This window comes from Vigna unguiculata, chromosome 8, assembly GCF_037176805.1.
Source record: "Vigna unguiculata cultivar grain cowpea cultivar isolate G323 ecotype 2 chromosome 8, ASM3717680v1, whole genome shotgun sequence".
Classification (NCBI taxonomy): Eukaryota; Viridiplantae; Streptophyta; class Magnoliopsida; order Fabales; family Fabaceae; genus Vigna; species Vigna unguiculata.
In genome coordinates this window covers 23,922,603-23,944,827 of record NC_140799.1, presented here as the reverse complement: position 1 = coordinate 23,944,827, position 22,225 = coordinate 23,922,603, and the positions used below count along the sequence as shown (strand labels likewise).

General features: G+C 31.9%; 2 protein-coding genes and 1 pseudogene across 5 annotated transcripts; 2 read left to right on the top strand and 1 right to left on the bottom strand.

The window, feature by feature from the left end:
- Positions 1 to 367: 367 nt before the first annotated feature.
- LOC146884265 (uncharacterized) lies at positions 368 to 6,850 on the top strand. Its single transcript, XM_085665924.1, has 7 exons — positions 368 to 741; positions 988 to 1,189; positions 1,424 to 1,667; positions 1,824 to 2,014; positions 4,171 to 4,896; positions 5,957 to 6,176; positions 6,528 to 6,850. Exons 1-7 carry the CDS (start codon positions 368 to 370, stop codon positions 6,848 to 6,850), a joined length of 2,280 nt encoding a protein of 759 aa, XP_085522050.1.
- A 6,037-nt stretch (positions 6,851 to 12,887) lies between these two features.
- On the top strand, positions 12,888 to 15,051 carry LOC114193632 (uncharacterized). Of its 4 annotated transcripts, none has more exons than XM_028083509.2 (4): positions 12,888 to 13,544; positions 14,015 to 14,136; positions 14,239 to 14,279; positions 14,704 to 15,051. In XM_028083509.2, exons 1-4 carry the CDS (start codon positions 13,185 to 13,187, stop codon positions 14,724 to 14,726), a joined length of 546 nt encoding a protein of 181 aa, XP_027939310.1. In that variant the 5' UTR covers positions 12,888 to 13,184; the 3' UTR covers positions 14,727 to 15,051. The 4 variants fall into 4 exon arrangements, with proteins under 4 accessions (XP_027939310.1, XP_085521546.1, XP_027939309.1 ...); XM_085665420.1 differs by having other exon boundaries at positions 12,889 to 13,544; positions 14,722 to 14,859; XM_028083508.2 differs by lacking the exon at positions 14,239 to 14,279 and having other exon boundaries at positions 12,889 to 13,544; positions 14,722 to 15,051.
- Positions 15,052 to 17,576: 2,525 nt separating this feature from the next.
- Positions 17,577 to 20,014, bottom strand: LOC146884264 (uncharacterized; annotated as a pseudogene).
- Between the last annotated feature and the right edge of the window lie 2,211 nt (positions 20,015 to 22,225).

The following is a 22,225-nucleotide window of genomic DNA, read 5'->3' as shown; positions in this document are numbered from 1 at the left end:
TGTCTTCAATCACCATTTCAAACTTATAATTGGTATTTAGAGCGAGGTTTTTGAAAGATATTCAAGTTTGATAAAAAAATCTTTTGAAATGGCTGAAAATAAACTCCATTTTGCTGAAGGTGGCTCTATGCATAGACCACCTATGTTTAGTGGCATAAACTATTAGTTTTGGAAAATAAGAATGCAAATTTTCATTCAATCTATAGACGAAAGAATTTGGGATGCAATAGTTAATGGACCATACACTCCTAAATGTCTTGTTGAAAATAAGTAGGTGGACAAGCCTTGGACTAAATGGACGGATGAGGAAAGGAGAAGAGCTCAATATGACTGCAATGTAAAGAATATCATCACTTCGTCTGTAAATATGGATGAATTTTTAAGGGTCTCCCAATGCAAGAGTGCAAAGGAAATATGGGATGTGCTAGAAGTCACACATGAGGGGACAAATGAAGTGAAGAGAGCAAGAAAGCATGCCTTGATTCAAGAGTATGAGCTTTTCAAGATGCAAAAAGGAGAGTCCATAGCTGAACTTCAAAAGAGGTTCATTCACATTGTCAACCATCTCATAGGTCTAGGCAAAGAATTTGACAAAGAGGAGCTAAACATAAAAGTGATAAAGTTTCTTGATAGAAATTGGCAATCAAAGGTTTCTGCCATCTCAAAATCTAAGGATTTATCCATCATCACCACAAATGCAATATTTGGCAAACTAAAAGAGCATGAGATTGAAATGCAAAGGCTAAGTGAGCTTGAGTCAAGTGAGAAAAAGGTAAAAACCATAGCCTTGAAGGCTAACTGCAAGAAGAGTGATGAAACCGAGGAAGAGGTAGTTGAATCAAGTGATAATGAAAACTTGAATCTACTAGTCAAGAGGTTTAGGAAGTATCTCAAGAGGAAAGGAAACAAAGGTAATCAAAGGAGGTACATTTCTAAACAAAATGATTCAAGTAATACTTCTAAATTCTCATGTTATAATTGTGGAAGGCAAGTACATATCAAGATTGAATGTTCTAATGTTAACAAGGAGAAGGTTGATGACAGGAAAAAGGAGAAAAAGGCCAAGGAAAGATGTGCCTACATAGCTTGGGAGGACAATGATGATTCAACAAGTACTTCATCTCAAGAAGGAAGTGAGAAAGCAAATCTATGTCTCATGGCCGGATATGAATCATCCTCATCAAGGCAAGTGAGTTCCTTGTCATCTAAAGATAAAAATGATTATTACCAATTGTCACATGACTTTGAAGAGTTGCATACTGAGGCTAACAAAATTGTTGTCATGAACAACTAGCTAAAAGGACTAAATAGCTGGCTAGAAAACAGAGTTAGCCAACTAGAATAAAAAACAACTGACTTAAAAGCTAATTTCGAACATTTAGAAATGATTTACAGTAATTCAGTTGATTGTTCTGAAAAGCAGCTGGCTGTAAAATCTTGTGAAAACTGCACTACATTGAAAAATCAAGTGAAATATCTTTTGAAAACATATGCAAAGTTCACAAGAGGAAAACCAAACCTAGAAGTTGTTATTGGCTCTCAAAATTGTGTTTTTGGGAAGGCTAGACTTGGTTGTACACATATCTTTGAAAAGAAAGCCAAGAAGTTCTCTAGTTTCTTTTCCAAGAGTGAGCCAAATGCTATGCCATTCATTTCTTGCAACTATTGTATGAAGAAAGGTCATGTGCTTAAGAATTGCTATGCTAGAAAATATGATGTACTTAAGGGATTTATGAAATAGATCTCAAAAGGATCTAAAAAGGCATAATCATGTTGGACCCACACTATCAAAGAGTACCATGTAATGCTATGTTGTTTTGCAGGTCATAAACATGAAAAGAAAGACCTATGGTACCTAGATAGTGGCTGCTCCTGGCATATGACTGGTGACAAATCCAAGTTTTCAAAGTTGGAACTAAAGGAAGAAGGCTATGTGACTTATGTTGACAATAACAAAGGAAGGATACTTGGAAGTGGAGTCATAATCAATGGAGCCTCATTCAACATCCACAACGTGCTTCTAGTTGAAGGGCTAAAGCACAATTTGATAAGTATAAGCCAACTATGTGACAAAGGTTTTAAAGTTATGTTTGAACTAAATCATTGCCTTATATATGATGCATGTGGTAGTATTGTGTTGGTAGGAAAAAAAGTCAACAATATATACTTGCTTAATCTGCATCATGCATCATTTAGCATTCATTGTTTGCTTACAAAAGAGGATGATACTTGGTTATCGCATAGGAGGTTTTGTCACATACATATACATCATTTGAATCGGATAAATACAAAACAATTAGTTGAAGGGTTACCAAAACTTAAATTTGAGAAGGATAAGATATGTGAAGCATACTAAAGGGGAAAGCAAACTTAGGTTTCCTTTAAACCCAAAAATTGTATTTCAATTGAAAGACCCCTTGAATTGCTTCACATGGATCTATTTGGTCCGTCTAGAACTATGAGTCTTGGTGGAAACTAATATGCATTGCTTATTGTTGATTATTTCTCTAGATTTACACGGACTCTATTTCTAGCTGCCAAAAATGAAATCTTTTATGCTTTTAAGGAACTTGCAAAGGTTTCAAAAAATGAAAAAGGTTCTAAAATAGTCTCTCTAAGGAGTGATCATGGTGGAGAGTTTCAAAATGAAAAGTTTAAGCACTTTTGTGAAAAACATGGTATTAAGCATAACTTTTCAACTCTTGGAACTCCACAACAAAATGGAGTGGTTGAGAGAAAGAACAAATCATTAGAGGAACTAGCTAGAACTATGCTAAATGAAACCTCATTGCCTAAGTACTTTTGTGTTCATGCAGTCAACACAACTTCATATGTTTTAAATCGTGTGTTGATAAGGCTAATTTTAAAGAAAACACCTTATGATCTATTCAAAGGTAGAAGACATGCTCTAAATCACCTACAAGTATTTGGTTGCAAGTGTTTTATATTAAATAATGGGAAAAAGTAACTTGGCAAATATGACTCCAAAGCGAATGAAGGCATCTTTCTAGGATATGCTATAAATAGCCATGCTTATAGGGTTTACAACAAAAGACTAATGATTGTTGAAGAATCTGTGCATGTTGTTTTTTAGGAAACTAACCTAGTGCAACAAGATCAAATACCTAAGATTGTAGATGAAGAAGATATATTGTAGGAAAATCAAACTCCTACAAAACTAGAATCTGCTATAGGAAATCAGTCAGTTAAAAAGGAAATTCAGTCGGCTAAAAAAGTTGTAAACAACAACTTACCCAAGGAGTGGATTGAACCCAAAAGATTACCAAAGGACAACATAATTAGTGATGTAAAACAGGGAGTATCCACTAAATGCAAGCTTGTATTCTTTGAACATGTTGCATTTATGCCTCAAATAGAACCTAAGAATGTGAATGATGCATTAGGTGATAGTAATTGGGTTGTTTCTATGCAAGATAAGCTTAATCAATTCACTAAAAATGATGTGTGGTCTCTTGTTCCTAAAACTGACAAAATGCATGTAATTGGTACTAAATGGGTGTTTAGGAATAAAATGGATGAAAATGGTAACATTGTTAGGAATAAGGCTAGGCTAGTTGCTAAAAGTTATAATCAAGAGGGAGATATTTATTTTGATGAAACATATGCACCTGTAGCTAGGCTAGAAGTTGTGAGGTTATTGTTAGCATATGCTTGCATGTGTAATTTCAAACTTTCTCAAATGGATGTGAAAAGTGCATTCTTGAATGGTTTCTTAAATGAAGAAGTGTGTGTATCACAACCCCCTGGCTTTGAAGATCACCTTTATCCTAATCATGTTCTCAAATTGAAAAATGCTTTGTATGGTTTGAAAAGAGCACTATGACAATGGTATGAGAGGTTAAGCAACTTTCTTTTATCTAAAAGATATGTTAGAGGTGTTGTTGATAAAACACTTTTCATTAGAAAATAAGCAAGTGATGTGATACTTGGTCAAGTGTATGTTGATGATATAATCTTTGGATCAAATAATAACTCCATGTGTGGAGAGTTTGTTGCAGCTATGTAGGAGAATTTGAGATGTCTATGATGGGTGAACTAACCTACTTCCTAGGGCTACAAGTGAAGCAACTCAAGCATGGGACATTTTTAAGCAAGTCAAAATATTGTTTTGACCTATTGAAAAAGTTTAAAATTGAGTATTGCACAAAGGCTGCCACTCCAATTGCTACAAATTGCCTTATGGATGCAAATGAAGCTGGACAACAAGTTGATTCAACGGAATATAGAGGGTTAATTAGTTCTTTGCTATATCTAACTGCTAGTAGGCCGAATATCCAATTTAGTGTTTGCTTATGTGCAAGGTTTCAATCCAATCCAAAGGAATCACACCTCAAAGCTGCAAAAAGGATTCTCAAGTATCTGAAAGGGACATCTAATGTTGGATTATTGTATCCTAATGAGTCTAACATTGTTCTTAGTGGTTTTTCATATTCTAACTATGTAGGGTGCAAATTGGATAGGAAAAACACAAGTGGTACATGCCATCTACTTGAATCCAACCTAATCTCTTGGAATATCAAGAATCAAGCATGTGTAGCACTATCTACAGCTGAGGCAGAGTACATAGCAACTGGATATGCATGTGCTCAAAGCATATGGTTGAATCATCAACTCATGGATTATGGTGTAAATCTAGAGAACGTACCTCTTTATTGTGACAATATAAGTGCAATCAACCTAACTAAGAATCCAATTCAACATTCTAAAACTCAACACATTGAAATCAGGCATCATTTCATAAGAGATCATATTCAAAAAGGTGAAATTGAAATCAAGTTTGTGAAAAATCAATTGGCAGATTTATTCACTAAACCACTTGCACGTGATAGATTCAATAAGCTTAGAACTGAATTCGGTGTTCTTGATATGAAGAATGTATGTTGATATCTGTTTGGCTTCTTAATGTTATTAGATCATGTGTTTGTTGCATTTAAAGTGTTAAATTCTACACAATTTGTGAACTACCAGTATTTCAGTCATCTAAATTTATAAAATCAACACATAGATTTCACTTAAACTGTGAAAATTTGCATAATTTGTGTTCTGGCACTGTTTCAATTTGCTAATTCTCACAAAACAGCACATATATTTCATTTAAATTGGTCCATTGTGAATTTTGTGTGATCTTAAATTTTTAGTCTGCTAAAATTGTAAAATCAACACATAGATTTCACTTAAAAGTGCCACTACACCAAAAATGTGTGATATGTTATAGATTTAGTTGCCTAACTCTGTATTTTTATGTGTTGATTTCACTTATATTGATGTGAATTTGCTTGAATTGATTTTAAGTGATTGACCCAATCAAAGTATCCATCACATGACATTATTTGGACTTTAGTAACTACATATAACAGCTATTACATCAGCTAAAATCAACTTTTCATATTGCATTGACCATAAAGTGCTTTAATTACATGATTTCCAATGTGCATGCATTAGATGTGAACTGTTTGTGAGTGGATTGTTCATAAAATGCATGGGAAACATATCACTGAACACTCTGATACAGATTCCTTCACATTTAATTGATTGTGATTTCCTGTATTGCATTGAAACCAGAATATCTATACAAATTAATTGACCGATTTTGAAAATCGAGAAACTGATAAATACATGCATAAGCATCATGCATTGGCATTCCTATCTGTTAGCAAGAGCCAAACCTATACTTCACCATGCCTAGAAGACAGAGAATAGCCCCCTCAAATGAAGAAAACTCAACCCCACCTACTCCATCATCACCCATTGCCTTGAATTATGGTTTGAAGGGCATGAAGATAGGATCCAAACCTTCTTGATTGAGATCACTAGGAAGCAAATCATTCTTCCTAAGGTGGTACGCATGTCATGGCTGAGGGCATAGAATTTTGGCACCCTTGAGCAATATCTCAAATCTCAAAAATTGAAGACATTCCTTGAACTTTTGGGCAAGGTCTATCCGGATTTGGTGAAGGTCTTCTATGCCAACCTCAAGTTCAGCAATGGCGTCCTTCAATCAAGTGTCAAAGGTGTTGAGATGGAAATCACTAGGCAAACATGGAAGGATGTGGCTGACCTAAGCCAAAAGGGTGTGCAAGTTCGCAAGGGTAAAACTAGTGTAGTGGATGAATTCAACAAGGTACAATATTTCAACCAATGTGTGCACAATCAAGGTGAGCAAACTCGAAATTTCCATGTAGGAAGACTTCGTGTGGAGGAAAGGTTACTAGCCATGGTCCTACCAAGATTATCATGCCTAGGGGGAGCAATCATGCAACCTTGAATGAAGGTGATCTTCTGGTAATGTATTGCATCCAAAATGGTGTGGTAGTGGATAGACATACACCATCCGTGATCATATGATGAAGGTAAAAAGGCTCACAGATTTCAAGCTTCCATATGTGGTTCTCATCTCCAAGTTCATTAAGAATTTTGGTGTTGATGTTGAAGGAGAGCTTGAGGAGTCTATTGGCCTATTGAATCATGTTTCCACAATCAATATGCACAAAATGGGATTCACCTAGACAACGCATGGCTAGTTGAACGAGATCAAGGTGCAAACATTGAAGTTAGAGCCAATGACCATGAAGCGAGAACAAATGGAGCAAACCAAGGAGAAGATGATCAACAACACATGGCCATTGAGATTTATCAACCTCCTGAGAACACAGAACCTGCATATTCCCAGTTTGAGAGGATAATTCTCAATCAACTTCAAGATTTGAACATGGCACAAAATGCACATCATGCATATTGCACAAGGTTCCAAGATTTGGATGACCAACTCCACAATGTTCATGACCTCCTCTCCAATGTCTACAATAGAGACAACCCTAAACATGAGTGAAGGGGATGCCTAATTGGTCATGCATTGCATTTTCGTGATGCATTGGTGTTTGTGTATGTCTATTCCAGTTTTTTAATTAGTTATTTTCCTATTTCAATCGACTTATTATATCAGTCCCAGCTTCATGATGTATTTTTCATTTTTGTTTTAATTTTATCAGCCACAATCAATTATACACTCGAAGATCAATAAAAAATATAGTTGACAAATTTTCACAAATTTTAATATATGTATATTAAAATAAATATATATGCACCAATAAACTATTAAAAATGATTAATCTTCATAAATTGTCCAACCAGACAATTCAAGATTCAATATATAAAAGTTATTAGTATTGTCTCCTCTCATGTTAATATTTTAAAAATAAAATTTCTTTAAAAAACCTAGAGAAAGTGAATAATTTTCGTATTGAATCCCAAGGGAAACCAAGGCTAACTCAATGCTACAACAATCTCAAATAAACAAAACTTAAACATATAAATAACCAATTTTAAATAAATAAATTGTTCAACATATCAAACATACAAAATATTAACAACATATTAAAAAATATATAAATTTTAAGCAAATAAAAACCTGGAGCGTATATGATAGGAATTGTGACAATGGAGCACGTTTTAGAAGTAAGGAAACACGACCTACATAATGCCACCAAAAAGTAGTACCTAGTCACGAATGGCAGCACAAAATGTGTGCTTTAGGAAGACAAACAATGGGGGGAAAAGAATGAATTGTTGGCACAAGCAAGATTGAAGCAAAGAATTGATAAAACCATTTGCTTGAAGATCACATGTGTTTGATGAAGATCCACATGAAGATTATGGTTTTAGTGTATTAAATCTTGAAATAATATGTTAAATGTAATGATTAGATGTTATATCATGTTGGGAGACTATATGACATAGGTTAAATGTCTTGTTAGTCTTATTTTAATCTGTTAAATGACTTTTAACAGGTTAAAAGGCTTGCACTATATAGTTTATGGTATGAATGTATATAGTCAGTTGAATTATTTTTTAATCGACAAATTTCACCTAAGTTAAGTAAAATAAACTGAATATACGAAAAATTCAATTGACTCATTTCACTTAAACCAAACTATATATGCTATATTTTCAAGAGCAGAGGTGTAATTTCAAAGTTTTAGAGCGCGAAACTTTGTCATTCATCAATGGAAAACTCTCTCTCTCCTCTACAATACACAGCTACAACGTGAAGTTTGAATATGCGCATGAGATATTCAACAAAACTGTGATATTGTAATGATCGCATGTTTTGTTGTAAATGTAATATCTTTGTGTTACTCCATAAATGAGAGTTAATAATACAGGCAGAAATCATTTGGCTTTTGTACCTTTTTGAACAACTAGCAATACCTGACAAAAATCACCTCCTAATATGATCACTTTCCCCCCAAATGGAGCATCAGAATCTAGAATGTCCTTTAATGATCGATCTAGTGCCTCCAAAACATATCTGTTAATCATGGGTGCTTCTTCCCAAATAATTGCATTTGCTATTTTTATTAGTTTTGCAAGATCTGATTGTTTACTTATAGAACAAAACGAATCAGCATCGACATTGATAGGTATTTTAAATCGAGAATGTGCAGTTCTACCACCCGTTAATAATGTTGCTGCTATACCAGAGGAGGTTGTAACTAAAATAATTTGATCGTTGCTCCTACAATGTGCAATTAAAGTACGGTACAGGAATGTTTTACTGATTCCTCCTGGTCCATCCACAAAAAAGACTTGACTTTGATTACGGTTGATTACATCTAAAATGGTATTGAAGGCAATGAGTTGGTCATGATTCAATCTATGTACATTGTGAACATCTTCATTAGGTATCTATATTGATAATTCTTCTTGTATAATTCATGGTACTGAAGTAGTTTCCAATGCATCATTAGATAAAGGTGGCAAATCAAAATCCTTGATTGTTTTACCATGCTGAATTAAAAGGTCATTTAAATCCCTCAATAACATAAGAATCAAGTTCTCATTGACAGAAGTGTTGGTTGAAGTATAATCTTCTAGCATAAAGGTGTGGAACTGATTCCAAAAGCTTCTAACATCAGTTGGTTCACAAAAAAGTAATATGGTCACAAATAGTCTTCGTAAAGCATATGGCATTTGTAAAGTTGATGCTTCAACTAAGCATTCATGAAGAGGTTTCCACATCATAACGACTTAATTTTCCGACCAATTCATCCTCAAAACTGTTTAAATATTCAGCAATAGCACCTTCAAGGTCAATGTTGGTAGTAGTGGTTGAATCTTTATTATAAGCCATTTCAATTCCTTTAGTAGAGAAAATCTTATGAAGAAAGGTTTTGTTTCCTACATAATTTAAATGCAGGAAACAACTACTATCCAAGCCATAGTATTTAACAAACTAGGAGAAACCAAACAAAACTATACTCCCTTCTTCACTTGTGCCAACAAACATCTCAAACTTGTTTGATAGAGGATCATACAGTTTTACCTCTTTGTGAAGCGAAAGTTCATGCTCACAGAAAATTTGGAACTCATCAGGCAAAGTTATCAATAGTTGTTCACAAGCACTAAATGGAAATGTACATTAACAACTATATGTATACATTTAAACCATCAAGGGTGAACTTTACTTTGAAGGCTTGAAAAAACCTTGGTGAAGACAGAGGGTAAGATCGAAATGCATTCGTTGAATCTCCTCCTAAAGGGTGTTGGATCTCATTCCAATCTAAATCAAAGACTCTTAAACGAAAATACCTATCACCATAATATAAAGTACATACATAACCCACATAATCAAGATCATAAAACCCTAATACCTTATGGTCAACATGGATCTTTCTGTCAGCGAGAAGACTCTCATAAACTTGATGTTGATGACATTTCCTCTGGGATCAGAGAAATAACTTGTCCCCATCACTAAAGCTTTCCCCCATACCAGATAAAAGCCTTTATCAAAGTAAAGAAACTCCTATCATTTACAAAACTCAGAAAGATCAATGCTCCATAAAGAAGAAGATTATTGTTTACAAGTTAAATATTATTTGAACGCAGAAAATGACTAAAAAAATAAAAAATTTCCCAACAAAATCGTGTTTAAACAGAAAACACAAAAAATAAAAGAACATGTGAGATGCATAAATACCAACCTCTGAGGGATCCAAAAACATCACAGAGTTTTGGTAAAAGTTTGTAAAACTAAACCGCTTAGAAGTAGACATTCTCCTGGTCTGTCTTGTAACCGGTGAGGTTGAAACTTTATTTTCTTTTTTTTTTCTAAATAAGGACATGCACACGCTTAAAGTTGAAATGGCACAAGAATATGAAACAATCTGACCCAGAAATTCTTCCAAAAGATCAAGGTGCAAATAGAGATGTCAAAATGGGTTTCAACCCGTGAGCCAACCCGGCTCACCACGGGTTCGAGCCGGGTTGGGTTGAGAAAAATTTAACTTTTTCAAAAGTGGGTTGAACTCAACCCGGCTCACTTAACCCACGGGTTAAACGGATTTGATCCGGGTTGAAGGTGGGTTGGCCCACTTAACCCACCAACATTTTTTTACAATTTTTTTTTTTATTTTTTTTTAAATTTTCTTTTAATTTTTTTTAAAATTATTTACTACTCCAATTATATTTGTTCACAATTTCATATTTTTAAATGCTAGAATGTTGCTTAATTATATTTGAATTATTTGAATGTTTAATTATTTTGATTGTCAAGTTATATATATGTTGATACTTTAATCTTTAACTATAATATTTATAGTAAATTACTCAAGTAACCGTCTTATAAACAATTTTTTCTAAATTAGCATGAAAAAAATGTATAGTTTTTTTTTTATTTATATTTTGTTGAATAGCATGACAGAAAATTTGTAATATTAGTCATGCTTTCTTAGACTAATGGATACTTTCTTGGAAATAATTCTTCATATATTGGTGGTGAGCATGATCAAAATATTGGTTCTTGATTTTACTATGATTGTCATCTCATGGGTTACTTAAAAATTTATTTAAATATTTGAATAATAAAAAAAAATTTAAGTGGGTTGGTGAGCCAACCACTTAACCCACCAACCCGTGGTGGGTTGAGCCGGGTTACAAAATAAAGTATATGATATTGATTAATTATTGTTTTGCTGCCAACTCTTCATATTCTAATAACGTTAAATATTTTAAATTCAATTAATTATATTTTATTCAATAAATAAAGTATATGATATTGATTAATGTACATACACCGTTAGCTTATATGATATTCTTTTTATTAATTAAATTAAAATTAAATTTTCATACATAATTATATGTGTTATATATTTAAATAATAAATTATAAATAACAATAATTATTTAAATAATTAATTTATGCATAGTAGTAAAATATGTTTTAAGAATAAATAAAAAACCAAAAATCACAACCTGGTGTATGCACTGCATCTTACTAGTAATAAAATGAAGGTTAAAATACTTCTTTGGTCTTTTTATCAAAATCTTAATTTGGTCCTCATATTTTTATTAGTCTCAATTAGGTTCTCATTGTTGTAAATTAGTATCAATTAGGTCATTTCCATTACTGTAGAACTAATACCGTTTTTTTGAATTTTTTGAATTTTTTTTTTTGAATTTTTTAATTTTTTGAATTTTTTTTAAAAAGATATTTATGCCACATGTCAACCTAATATAGTAACACGTGTCAAATAATTGTATGAATCTCAATTTGGTCCTCATATTTGTTAATTTGATTTGATTTGAGTCCCAAATTTTTTAAAAAATTTTCAATTTTAGGCACTTCAAATTTAGACCAAATTTTACTTTTATATAATGTTATGATTATTATTAAAATTGATATTTTTATTAAATATTTTAATAATATTAATTGTATTTAATATTAAAAATTTAAATATATTTATTTTAATTTGTTATAAAATTGTTTTAAAATTTTACATTTGAACTTATAAAATTGTTATTTTTAAGCCAACTCTAAAATATTGTTGATATAGAATGTTATACAAATATTTTGAATATAAATTTATTAATCTATATATTTATAATTTTAAAATAAAATTTAAATAAAGTTTAATGTAAAATATAAATTTAAATAAATTAAATATTGTTAAAAATATGTAATAGAAATATCACTTGTAATAAAAGTATCATCATTACATTTATATAAAAATTAAATTTGGTCTAAATTTGGAGCGTCTAAAATTGAAAATTTTTAAAAAAAGTTGGGACTCAAATCAAATCAAATGAATAAATATGAGAATCAAATTGAGATTCATACAATAATTTGACACGTGTCATCATATTGGATTGACACGTGACACACTATAAACGTGACACGTAACATAAATATTTTTGTTAAAAAAATTTAAATCTATTTTTAAAAAATTTTAAAAAAATTTAAACAAATTCAAAAAAAAATTCAAAAATTCAAAAAAAAAACGAGAAGCTGAGACGTGACACCTATTTAACGGTGTTAATTATATACTAATGGACCTAATTGATACTGATTTAAAAAAATAAAGATCTAATTAAGACAAATAAAAATACTAAGAGACTAAATTAAAATTTTGATACAAAAATGAAAACCAACGGAATATTTTAATCTAAAATGAAATAGTGTTCCAGTAAAAAAATTCTTGAAATCAAATAACCTGTTAAAGTTTGAGTATAAACGGATGAACTTGTGTGTTAAATTTCAGGAAGTAATGATGAAAACTGAAGGAGTAAACTGTTTGATATTATGAATAAGTTACTGCTGATGCACCAAACTTCATCATTCATTGATGCGACAATGCAAAATGACTCTGCATGCAAAAGTTGTTCTTAGACCCATTCGTTAGTCCATAATGGCTCACAACCAGATTCTTCGGAATCTCCCAATACACAGATTAGTGCTGTCGATTTTTTATTTTAACTTGTTGAAAGGTGGGCCACTTTGCATCATGTGCCTCATGTGGCATGAGGTAACCCATAGTTTGTGGGTAATTAGTTTTATATTATGATTGTAAGAGAAACCCTGATGAGTCAGTTTATTATGACAGGAGATGATAAACTAAGGGTGCTAAAGTACAAAAGAATCTGATGAGAGAATAGGTGAGGAGTGATGGTTCAGAAATCCTATCTTTCATCATCAATGAGACTACAACATCATGGTAGAGTAAAGCCATAACTAGCTAGTGATTCCCGTGACACTTCCCTCTGCACAAAAGTTAACAACCCCTTACCTTACCCAACAAAACCTCTGCTACACTCTATCACCCTCTCACCCTCTCTACCTCTGGTCCATCACTTCTCAGCAACAACATTGGTGCACTTTTGAAGGACACAATGCAAGGTTCAACAGGGTCATTATTGAAGCAATTGAGTGTGAAAGAGGCTTGGAAATCAACATCAAGTAGGTGGGGTGGGAAGGAGAAGGGGTGTGAAGCTAGTTTGAGCCAAATGGAAGGTTTTTCCATGTATGGGAATGAGGACAGTGGAATGGTGGGGAAAAAGAGAGTGATGGTGGTGGTGGATCACACTTCACATTCCAAGCATGCAATGATGTGGGCACTCACTCATGTAGCTAATAAGGGTGATTTCCTCACTTTGCTTCTTGTTCTACCTCCTCATAAGCCCTCTCAATCTTCCTCCTCTGCCTTTCTGGTCAATCATCTTGCTTCCCTTTGCAAAGATTGCAAGCCAGAGGTAAATTCCTGAATCATATGTTACTCTTAAATGGTTAAAGTCATGAAACATAGGCTATGTCACTGTCCATTCTGTCCATTTTTCATTTTCTTAAATTCATTGATGCGAGGGATGGACATAGATCTTGATTTTTTCTTTTTATTGAAGTTGGTCTTGAATCTTCAGTGCTGTTCAGAAAGACGGAGCTATGATGTTCCATCCGTTTACCCTTTTGCATTATTTAAAACAAAATTATGCATATTACTTTTTCCCATAACGTGTTTGAACTTTTTCTCTTCTTTAGAGGACAAAGGGTCTGAGATTCCTGTAATATTCCAGTTCTTTATTTTCACTTTCCAGAAGGAAATGATGAGAAGGCTCCCATGTTTCTTCAGCTTTTCATTGCACATTCCCCCTTAGAAAAATTTAAAAAAAAATATATATTTATTTATTTATTTATTTACACTACTATCTTGCTTGATCTGACATAGGTGGAAGTGGAAGCACTTGTGATCCAAGGACCAAAACTGGCCACAGTGATGAGTCAAGTGAAGAAGCTGGAGGTTTCAATCTTGGTATTGGGCCAAAAAAAACCCTCTCCTCTTCTTAGCTGGTAGGATTATCCTTCAATGCAATTTTCCAACCTTCAATCGCAATTCTCAAACTTCTAAACCCTTTTTTATTCTTTTAATTTGGCTCTTTGCTCTTTATGCAGTAAAATGCAGAGTGATAAACTAATAATTGAGAAATCGATGAGTACGATTTTGATAACTTTATGATCTATTTTATTATATTATTTCTTTACATGTAGCTCATCACAATTTTAGTTGTCATTCCTCTGTATATGACCATCATTGGTCTATACCTTCCAAAATGCACCGACTAATCAGATCAGCCAAAAATGTATGAAAAGTCAGTTTTATGTATAAAATTTAGTTATAATTATTAAAGCAATTAACAATTTTTCCAGGCATTGTCAATTTGTCATAGAATAGAGTATTATTATCATACCCTTTACAGATAACTAAGTTAGTAATTTACATTGTGAATATGAAATATTATAAAGTCCTGTTAATGAATATGATGTGTTGAAGTAATAAAATGATGTTGGACTGTGTAGAAATTAAACTTATCTGAATTACTATTGAGTTTTTGAAGTTTTACTGAGTAATTGTTGCAGCTTGTGTGGAAACAACAGTATAAGCAGCTCAGAGGAGTTTGCTGAGTACTGCATCAACAATGCAGAGTGTTTGGCAATTGGAGTGAGGAAGAGAAGTCAAGGCAACAATGGATACCTTATCAGCACAAGGTGGCAGAAGAACTTCTGGCTACTGGCTTAGATCCTGAGCTTCTTCACTTTAGTTGCTAGTAGTAGCTATAGTTAGGATCTCACAAAAACCTTCAAATGCTCAAAATTAACACAATAATGTGTGCCTTCTGTTCCAGTTCTAACTTCATTCTCTTTGTGCTAGTGAAATGACTCGGTGCATCCATTTACAAATACTACATGATTATATGATTAGTTCAACATGATTGTGACCAATAACTTCTTCCAACACCAAGTACGAGTTAAAATTTGGATATTTTGACTCACTTTTTTTATCCACTTTTAATTCACTACTTCAATCCCTCTTCAATTATCTATTTTAATTATTTTTAGTGATAATGTAATGATCTAAAATTGATTAAAGTTCAATTATCTATTTTAATTATTTTTAGTGGTGTAATGTAATGATATAAAAATGGTTGAAATAGTGGATTAAAATTGAATTAAAATATCATTATCCTTAAAATTTCACATTGACACAAAATTTAAGATTTTGAGTTAAGTTAAAATAATATCAAATATCTTATGAATTAAGATTCAATGTCATATACATATATATATATATATATATATATATAATTAGTTATATAATATTTATTTTTATTTAGATGTATCAGTTTAATACTATTTTTAAAAAAGTGTCAATTGAATCTTAATTTTTAAAGAAGTGTTTCAATTATGTCTCTTTCAAAAAAAATAGTAATGGTGTTAATATTGTTTATGAAAAAGAGCTAATTAATATATCTTTTAAAAAATTAAGACTCAATTAATACACTTTTAAGAATAGCTACCAAATTGACATATACAAACAAAACCGACTAATTAAATCATATATATATATATATATATATATATATATATATATATATATATATATATATATATAATCTCTTCCTCGTAAATCTTTTTATATAATATATAACCCATGACTTTTAGTCTAGCTGATTCTTTAATGTGAAATTTAAAAAAAAGTCACTTTAAAAGTTTGATTTATTTAAAGTCAGAATTCAGTTTAATGGAATCGACGTCTGAATTGTGACGAAGAGAAAGGTGACTGGAAAAACTTCTGAAATTGGACTTTCAATTATCTTTTATTTAAAAGAAAGGTTTTTCGAAAGATAATAAAGTTCAGAATTTTATTCTTTAAGAATTGAAGAACTGAATTTGGACCTGAAAAAGAAAATCTGTGTTATTATTTGGATAATATTTAAATTGAAAAATTGGAATTTAAATGAATGATTCAGAATGTGGTTGAAGAAATAACATTTGGGTGAAATCATATCTGTCACGGAACAACAGCGCGACCTATAGATGAAGAAGGACCACATGGCAGGAGGTAGAAGAAATCATTTACATTACATTAAATTTCAGCAACTTTTTTCTTCAAAATTTTGGTAAGTGTAACACGAAAAGCGTAAACTTAGTTTTCTTTTTTAGAGTATAACGGGCTTGTTTTGTAAAAGAATTTACATTATTTATAAGCAATTTGGAATTCTGTAATTGAATGTTTAAGAAAAAAACCAACATTTTATTTATTACAAGTTATGACCTTTATTTAAAAAACCCAACCTATTGCCAATGAAGTTGTTGGGGTTTAATTAATGAAAGATACTGTGATTAAGTGGTTAGGGATATTGAAATTTAATCTTCACTGTTACCTTTACACCAACATAAATCAATGCTAGTACATGTGTTTTTTTTATGTTGTATGAACCGTATGTATCAAACACTTAAACGCATTATTAGTGTTAAACCAAGTAACTCTGATTTTTTTTTTTCCATCTAGCACACTTTTCCCAAAATATTCTCCGGATACCATACTGTGCACAATATTTACATGCATAGTACACTTTTATTTTACGTTGAGAATTCGGTTTCCGGGCAACCAAATTCTGAACTCAATTTTGCAATTTTTTTTTCTTATACCGGTCTGAATTCGGTCCCTAGAGACCCGAATTCTATACTGGTTTTTTATTTATTTATTTTTTAAATGATGGAAAGATAAAGTTTTTTTAAAATAAATATAATTAATTTTTATTTTTTTTATCAATAAAATAGAAATAATTAAATAAATTATTTTAAATAATAGAATTATAAATGTGTTATTAGTTATTAGAAATAAAAAATAATTTTATTTGTTTCTGAATTTGTTAATTTTAAAATTGATATAATTAATTTTTTTTAAATAGATAAGAGTAAAAAAAATTAAAAAATAGAATTAGTAATGTATTATTAGTTATTTGAGGTGTTATTTGAAAAAATAGTAAAATAAAGAATAATTTTTTGTGTTTATGAATTTGTAAATTAAAAAAATGAATTTGTATTGTATAGTAAGTGATTTTATGTGTAATTTCAAAATATAAAATTCAATTTAATTTTAAATTTTGTTTCATAATTTGTGAAGTATGAATTTTTTTTTTTTTTTGTAATATGTGTTAACAAAAATTGGAATTATAAGTTTCTTTTAATTTTGGATAATTGTTAAAAATTTCATATTTTAAACATTGTAAATTTGTCTAAATTAATTTAGAAATGAAGGAAATAATTAAAATAATTTAAAACGATTTCATTATTGTATATGAAACTAATTTTTTATATGTTTTTGGTTTATGTAAAATAAGTAAGAATAAAAGATAATAAGAAAAGATGTGTCATTGAATTGAATGAAGTTTATATTTATTGAAGACAAATCAAAGTACAACATAAACTAAGTGGTTTGATGCAGATCATGAAAGTGCAGGGTTATTAGGACAATGATTTCTTATGTGTCCTTCAGTTCTACAATAGGAACACTTTCTTGATTGTCTTCCTTCCCTAATGTCCATCTCAGTCCTAATTCTACTTGATTTAGGACGACCTCTCTCGGTCCTTTTTGTGGCAGGATGAGGCCAAACCTGTGGCCCTTGGTATGGTGGCCAATATTCTTCATGTCTTAACTCGAAATAAATTGTCATATACTTTGACAATGACATCCAGCCTGTAATGTGGACTTATGTACATGCTAAAGTCGTGATGTGCATGCTTGCAAGCTGCAATAACATGTGAACATGGTAGATGTAGTTTTTGAAACTTTCCACAATCGCACCACCTTTCATCTAACCTGACTACAAATTTTCTTGCTGGACGAACCCCTTTGGGATTGACCATCTCCTCCACTCTAAATCTTGTGGTATTTCTATCAAATTCAACGACGTGGTGCGTGTTGGACTTGGAGTCCACATCTTGTAGGAAGTTCGTCGCATATTCAGAATACACATGACCAGCACTAAGCATTGCAGTTATTTGTCTACCTCTTTTGGTAAAGTATGTGTTGCACTTGGTGTATGTGGCCAATACTATGGATGAAATTGGCAAATTTCTTGTCTTCTTCAAGACAGAATTTATTGCTTCAACCAAATTTGTTGTTACGTAACCCCACCTTCTTCCTTGATCATATGCAAGACACCATTGTTCCCTTGGAATTTGGTCAACCCAAGCTGTTGCTTCTGAGTTGTCTTCTCTAATGATGTTGTAGTAGTAGTTACAGCGTGGCTCCGTCAATGTGTACACTGCAAATATAATTTTAAGAATAATTTATGAGTTAATATTGGGTGTGGATAATTGACAGCCAAAAAAATGAAAAAGATAGATTTACATGTAATAACTTACCCATGTTGATGAGGTCCTTTTTCAGAGTTGTATTCTTGAATCTTTTTGTAAAATTTTGTGCAATGTGTCGAATACAAAACACTTGCACACGGTTGCCTTGAGTCCAGCCACTACTGGGTCTGTTGAATGCTACACTAATGGAATTGTGGCGGTCTGACATTAAGCATAAATTTTGTTGAGGCGTAACGTGTGTCCTTAGGTTTTTAAGGAAAAAAAACCAAGCTTCAGCGGTTTCACCCTCTACTATAGCAAATGCGATGGGGAAAATGTTATTTCTCCCATCTTGTGCAACAGCTACTAGAAGGGTGCCCTTATACCTTCCGTAAAGGAAGGTCTCATCGACTTGAACTATTGGTTTGCAAAATGAGAAGCCATCAATGCATGGTTTGAATGTTCAGAACACTCTTCGAAAGTGTTGTTGGTTTTGTAGGACGTCGTCCCCATCTGTAATTGGACTGGTTTTCAACTTGTATACAAACCCAGTCAAATAAGTTTGCATGGCTTGTAGTAGGCACGGAAATCGGTTGTATGACTGTTCCCAGTTTCCGTACACATCTTCAATTGCTTGTTGTTTCACCAACCATGCCTTTCTGTAGGTTGTGTTATATCCCATAGAGGTCTGGATGGAAGAAATTATTGTTGCAATTGGTGTGGATGGGTCTGACTCCACCATTTGTCTTACGTGTTGAGAAATTATTCTTGAGCCCAGGTGTTTGTGGTCTTGCGTTATGAGTTGTGTGGCACATGTGTGCACACCTTCAACTTTTCTAATTTTCCACACTTGGTCCCTTGTACGTAATATTGCCTGACATTTCCAAGGACACAACTGTTGTACACATTGCACCTTCAACCTTGTGGTGTTTGAGTGTGTCATTTTGTAGGTGCAATGGTTTGTTATGTGGTACCTATTTAAAGCATCTAGAAGTTGTTCCTTTGTTTGGAACCTCATTCCTTGGGTCAGTGTACCAACATCGTGGTCAATGTTGTCATTCAACGTTGTGTGGTGGTCATATGCGTTTGGGAATTCTTGGTGTGGGCTTTGGTTGTATTCCTCATATAATTGGAAGTGTTGTGGTGGGTTATAGGGGACATGTGTCTGAGGGTGAGGGTCTTGTTGTATGGGGTAGACATCTAGTGTTTGGTCATGGTCATCATGTTCATAAAAAAGTATATTGTCTTCATCTTCACTAAATGCGTCTAAGGATGTTGGAGGTAGACCTAGGTTTTCAACTTCTACGATAACTGGAGGAGAGAACCTTTGGGTGTTGTGATGTGCGGGAGTTTGAAAAATATTTGAGATAGACGGACCGGTTAATAGTTCGGTATATGATTGTATATCATTTCCCCAATCCCCTAGGTAGGTAGTGTTAAGGTCAAATAGTTGTTGTGGTTCAGTGTTTGGATGTGGATGATACGCATCAAAATGTGTTAAAGAAATATTTTCAGAAGGTCTCGTACATGAGTTGTAGGTGGTGCAGAGTTCAATGGATGTAACAGTTGGGGTGGCATGTATCATGTCGAAAGCGCCATCCAAGTCGTCGTCATCTTGGATCTGAGTGGTTGTGTATGGCACATATTTGAAATAAACGGCCTCACTTGCACATTCTAATTATGACAACACTTGTCAACTTTATTGGGAGATGCCAAAGCTGATTTATTATATTACTTTTGTAAAACGTGACAGATACTTCAATTGAGATAACGTGTCAATTAAGAAATTTAGTTTAACCACTGTAAAAGCTAACGCATATTTGAAATAAATGGTCTCACTTCATCTTCTAATTATGACAACACTTGTCAACTTTATTAGGAGGTGCCAATGCTGATTTATTATATTACCCTTGTCATAATGTTCCAAGGAAGATGTTTAATTCATAAATTTACTCTCACCCTACAATTTGGACAACACTTGTCAATTCTTCGACATGGAACACTTTGGCATCAACACCCAAGAGAACTATTCAAATTCCTATCTTGTACATCCTTTCACACATGTTCAAAATGTATACCATAGGTTAACACTTATGTAGCAATGGGTAACCAAAAATACTGCACACTGGTAGTGAAGAAGAAATATATACACCTTTATTTTCCTTTTCCAAACAACAAATAGGGGCAAACTAGACTCACTTGAAGGAATATGAGTATGAAGATTTAACTTTATCATATAAACTCAAGGCATGAAAGTGCCACTATTGAAGTTCATGTGCAAAACATTGCACCTGGGTTACCATTTATTAAGTCACGGGTTGGCACATAGGGAATGAATTCATATGTTGTTAATTAAATTACAAAAATTCTATTCCTTGACTCACCAACATATACTCCCCACTGGTAATGACGAGAGTGAAAATTGAAATAAGTTTTGTACATCTTTTCACACATGTTCAAAATGTATACCATAGGTTAACACTTATGTAGCAATGGGTAACCAAAAATATTGCACACTGGTAGTGAAGAAAAAATATATACACCTTTATTTTCCTTTTCCAAACAACAAATAGGGGCAAACTAGACTCACTTGAAGGAATATGAGTATGAAGATTTAACTTTATTATATGAACTCAAAGCATGAAAGTGCCACTATTGAAGTTATTAAAGAAAGAAAAAATTCATGTGCAAAACATTGCACCTGGGTTGCCATTTATTAAGTCACGGGTTGGAACATAGGAAATAAATTCATATGTTGTTAATTAAATTACAAAAATTTTATTCCTTGACTCACCAACATATACTCCTCATTGATAATGAAGAGAGTGAAGATTGAAATAAGTTTTGTACATCCTTTCACACATGTTCAAAATGTATACCATAGGTTAGCACTTATGTAGTCATGGGTAAGCAAAAATACTGCACAGTGGTTTCACACATCCTTTCACACTTTCTGCTTTTTCTCTTCCAATTTGCATTTCCACCTTTGTTTTTTTCTCTTTTCGCTTGCTTCCAAAGAAAACCAACGTGAAAATTGAAAAAAGTTTAAAAAAAATAGAAAGTGACAATAAAATGTCAAGTTGTGAGTGAAGTTCTCAATAAATGGATGTTAATATATCATTTTCCTTAAACTTAATACCTACTATAAATTCTAACAATAAATTTTACATTATTTATTTTTGTGTAAAAATAAATATTTTATCAATAAAATTCTTATAAACAAATCAAAATATAAATATATAAATGAAAAATAATTCGTAGTTCAAACAAATTTTTTAATTTAAAATATTTAATAAACATTAAAAAATAAATAATATAACACCACATTAAACATTATATATTAATTATTTTTACTTCTATTATAATTCATAATTTTTTTTCCAAAATCACTATTATAAAAAGATAATTAATCAACAAAGTAAAAAAAAATAAATTGACTTTTATATTTTTAAATTGCACATAAAATAACTTACTACACAATACAATAGCTATTTTAAAATCAACAAATTTCAAAAAGACAAAAAAAAATATTTATTTTTTCATTGTTTCAAATAATACCTAAAATAACTAAAACCACATTATTAAATCTATTTTTTAAAAAAATAATTTTAACCTCTAATGTAACATTTTTCACAAAAAGAAAAATTAACTCATAAAAATATTTTATTCAAAAAAAATCAAAAATGTTAATTCTTATTTATTTAAAAAAAATGAAAAAAAGAAACCAGTTCAGAATTCAGGTCCCTAGAGACCGAATTCTGACTGAGATACAAAAAAAAATTACATTTTGTAAGGT

Excerpts from the sequence above, each read along its gene's own strand:
- LOC146884265 (XM_085665924.1), top strand. The coding sequence starts at position 368 with ATGGATGAATTTTTAAGGGTCTCCCAATGCAAGAGTGCAAAGGAAATA. Across the intron at positions 742-987 it reads CATGAGATTGAAATGCAAAG|GCAAGTACATATCAAGATTG; the intron begins GCTAAGTGAGCT and ends TAATTGTGGAAG. Across the intron at positions 1,668-1,823 it reads ATTCATTTCTTGCAACTATT|GTCATAAACATGAAAAGAAA; the intron begins GTATGAAGAAAG and ends GTTGTTTTGCAG.
- LOC114193632 (XM_028083507.2), top strand. The coding sequence starts at position 13,185 with ATGCAAGGTTCAACAGGGTCATTATTGAAGCAATTGAGTGTGAAAGAG. Across the intron at positions 13,545-14,014 it reads GCAAAGATTGCAAGCCAGAG|GTGGAAGTGGAAGCACTTGT; the intron begins GTAAATTCCTGA and ends GATCTGACATAG. Across the intron at positions 14,137-14,703 it reads CCCTCTCCTCTTCTTAGCTG|CTTGTGTGGAAACAACAGTA; the intron begins GTAGGATTATCC and ends TAATTGTTGCAG.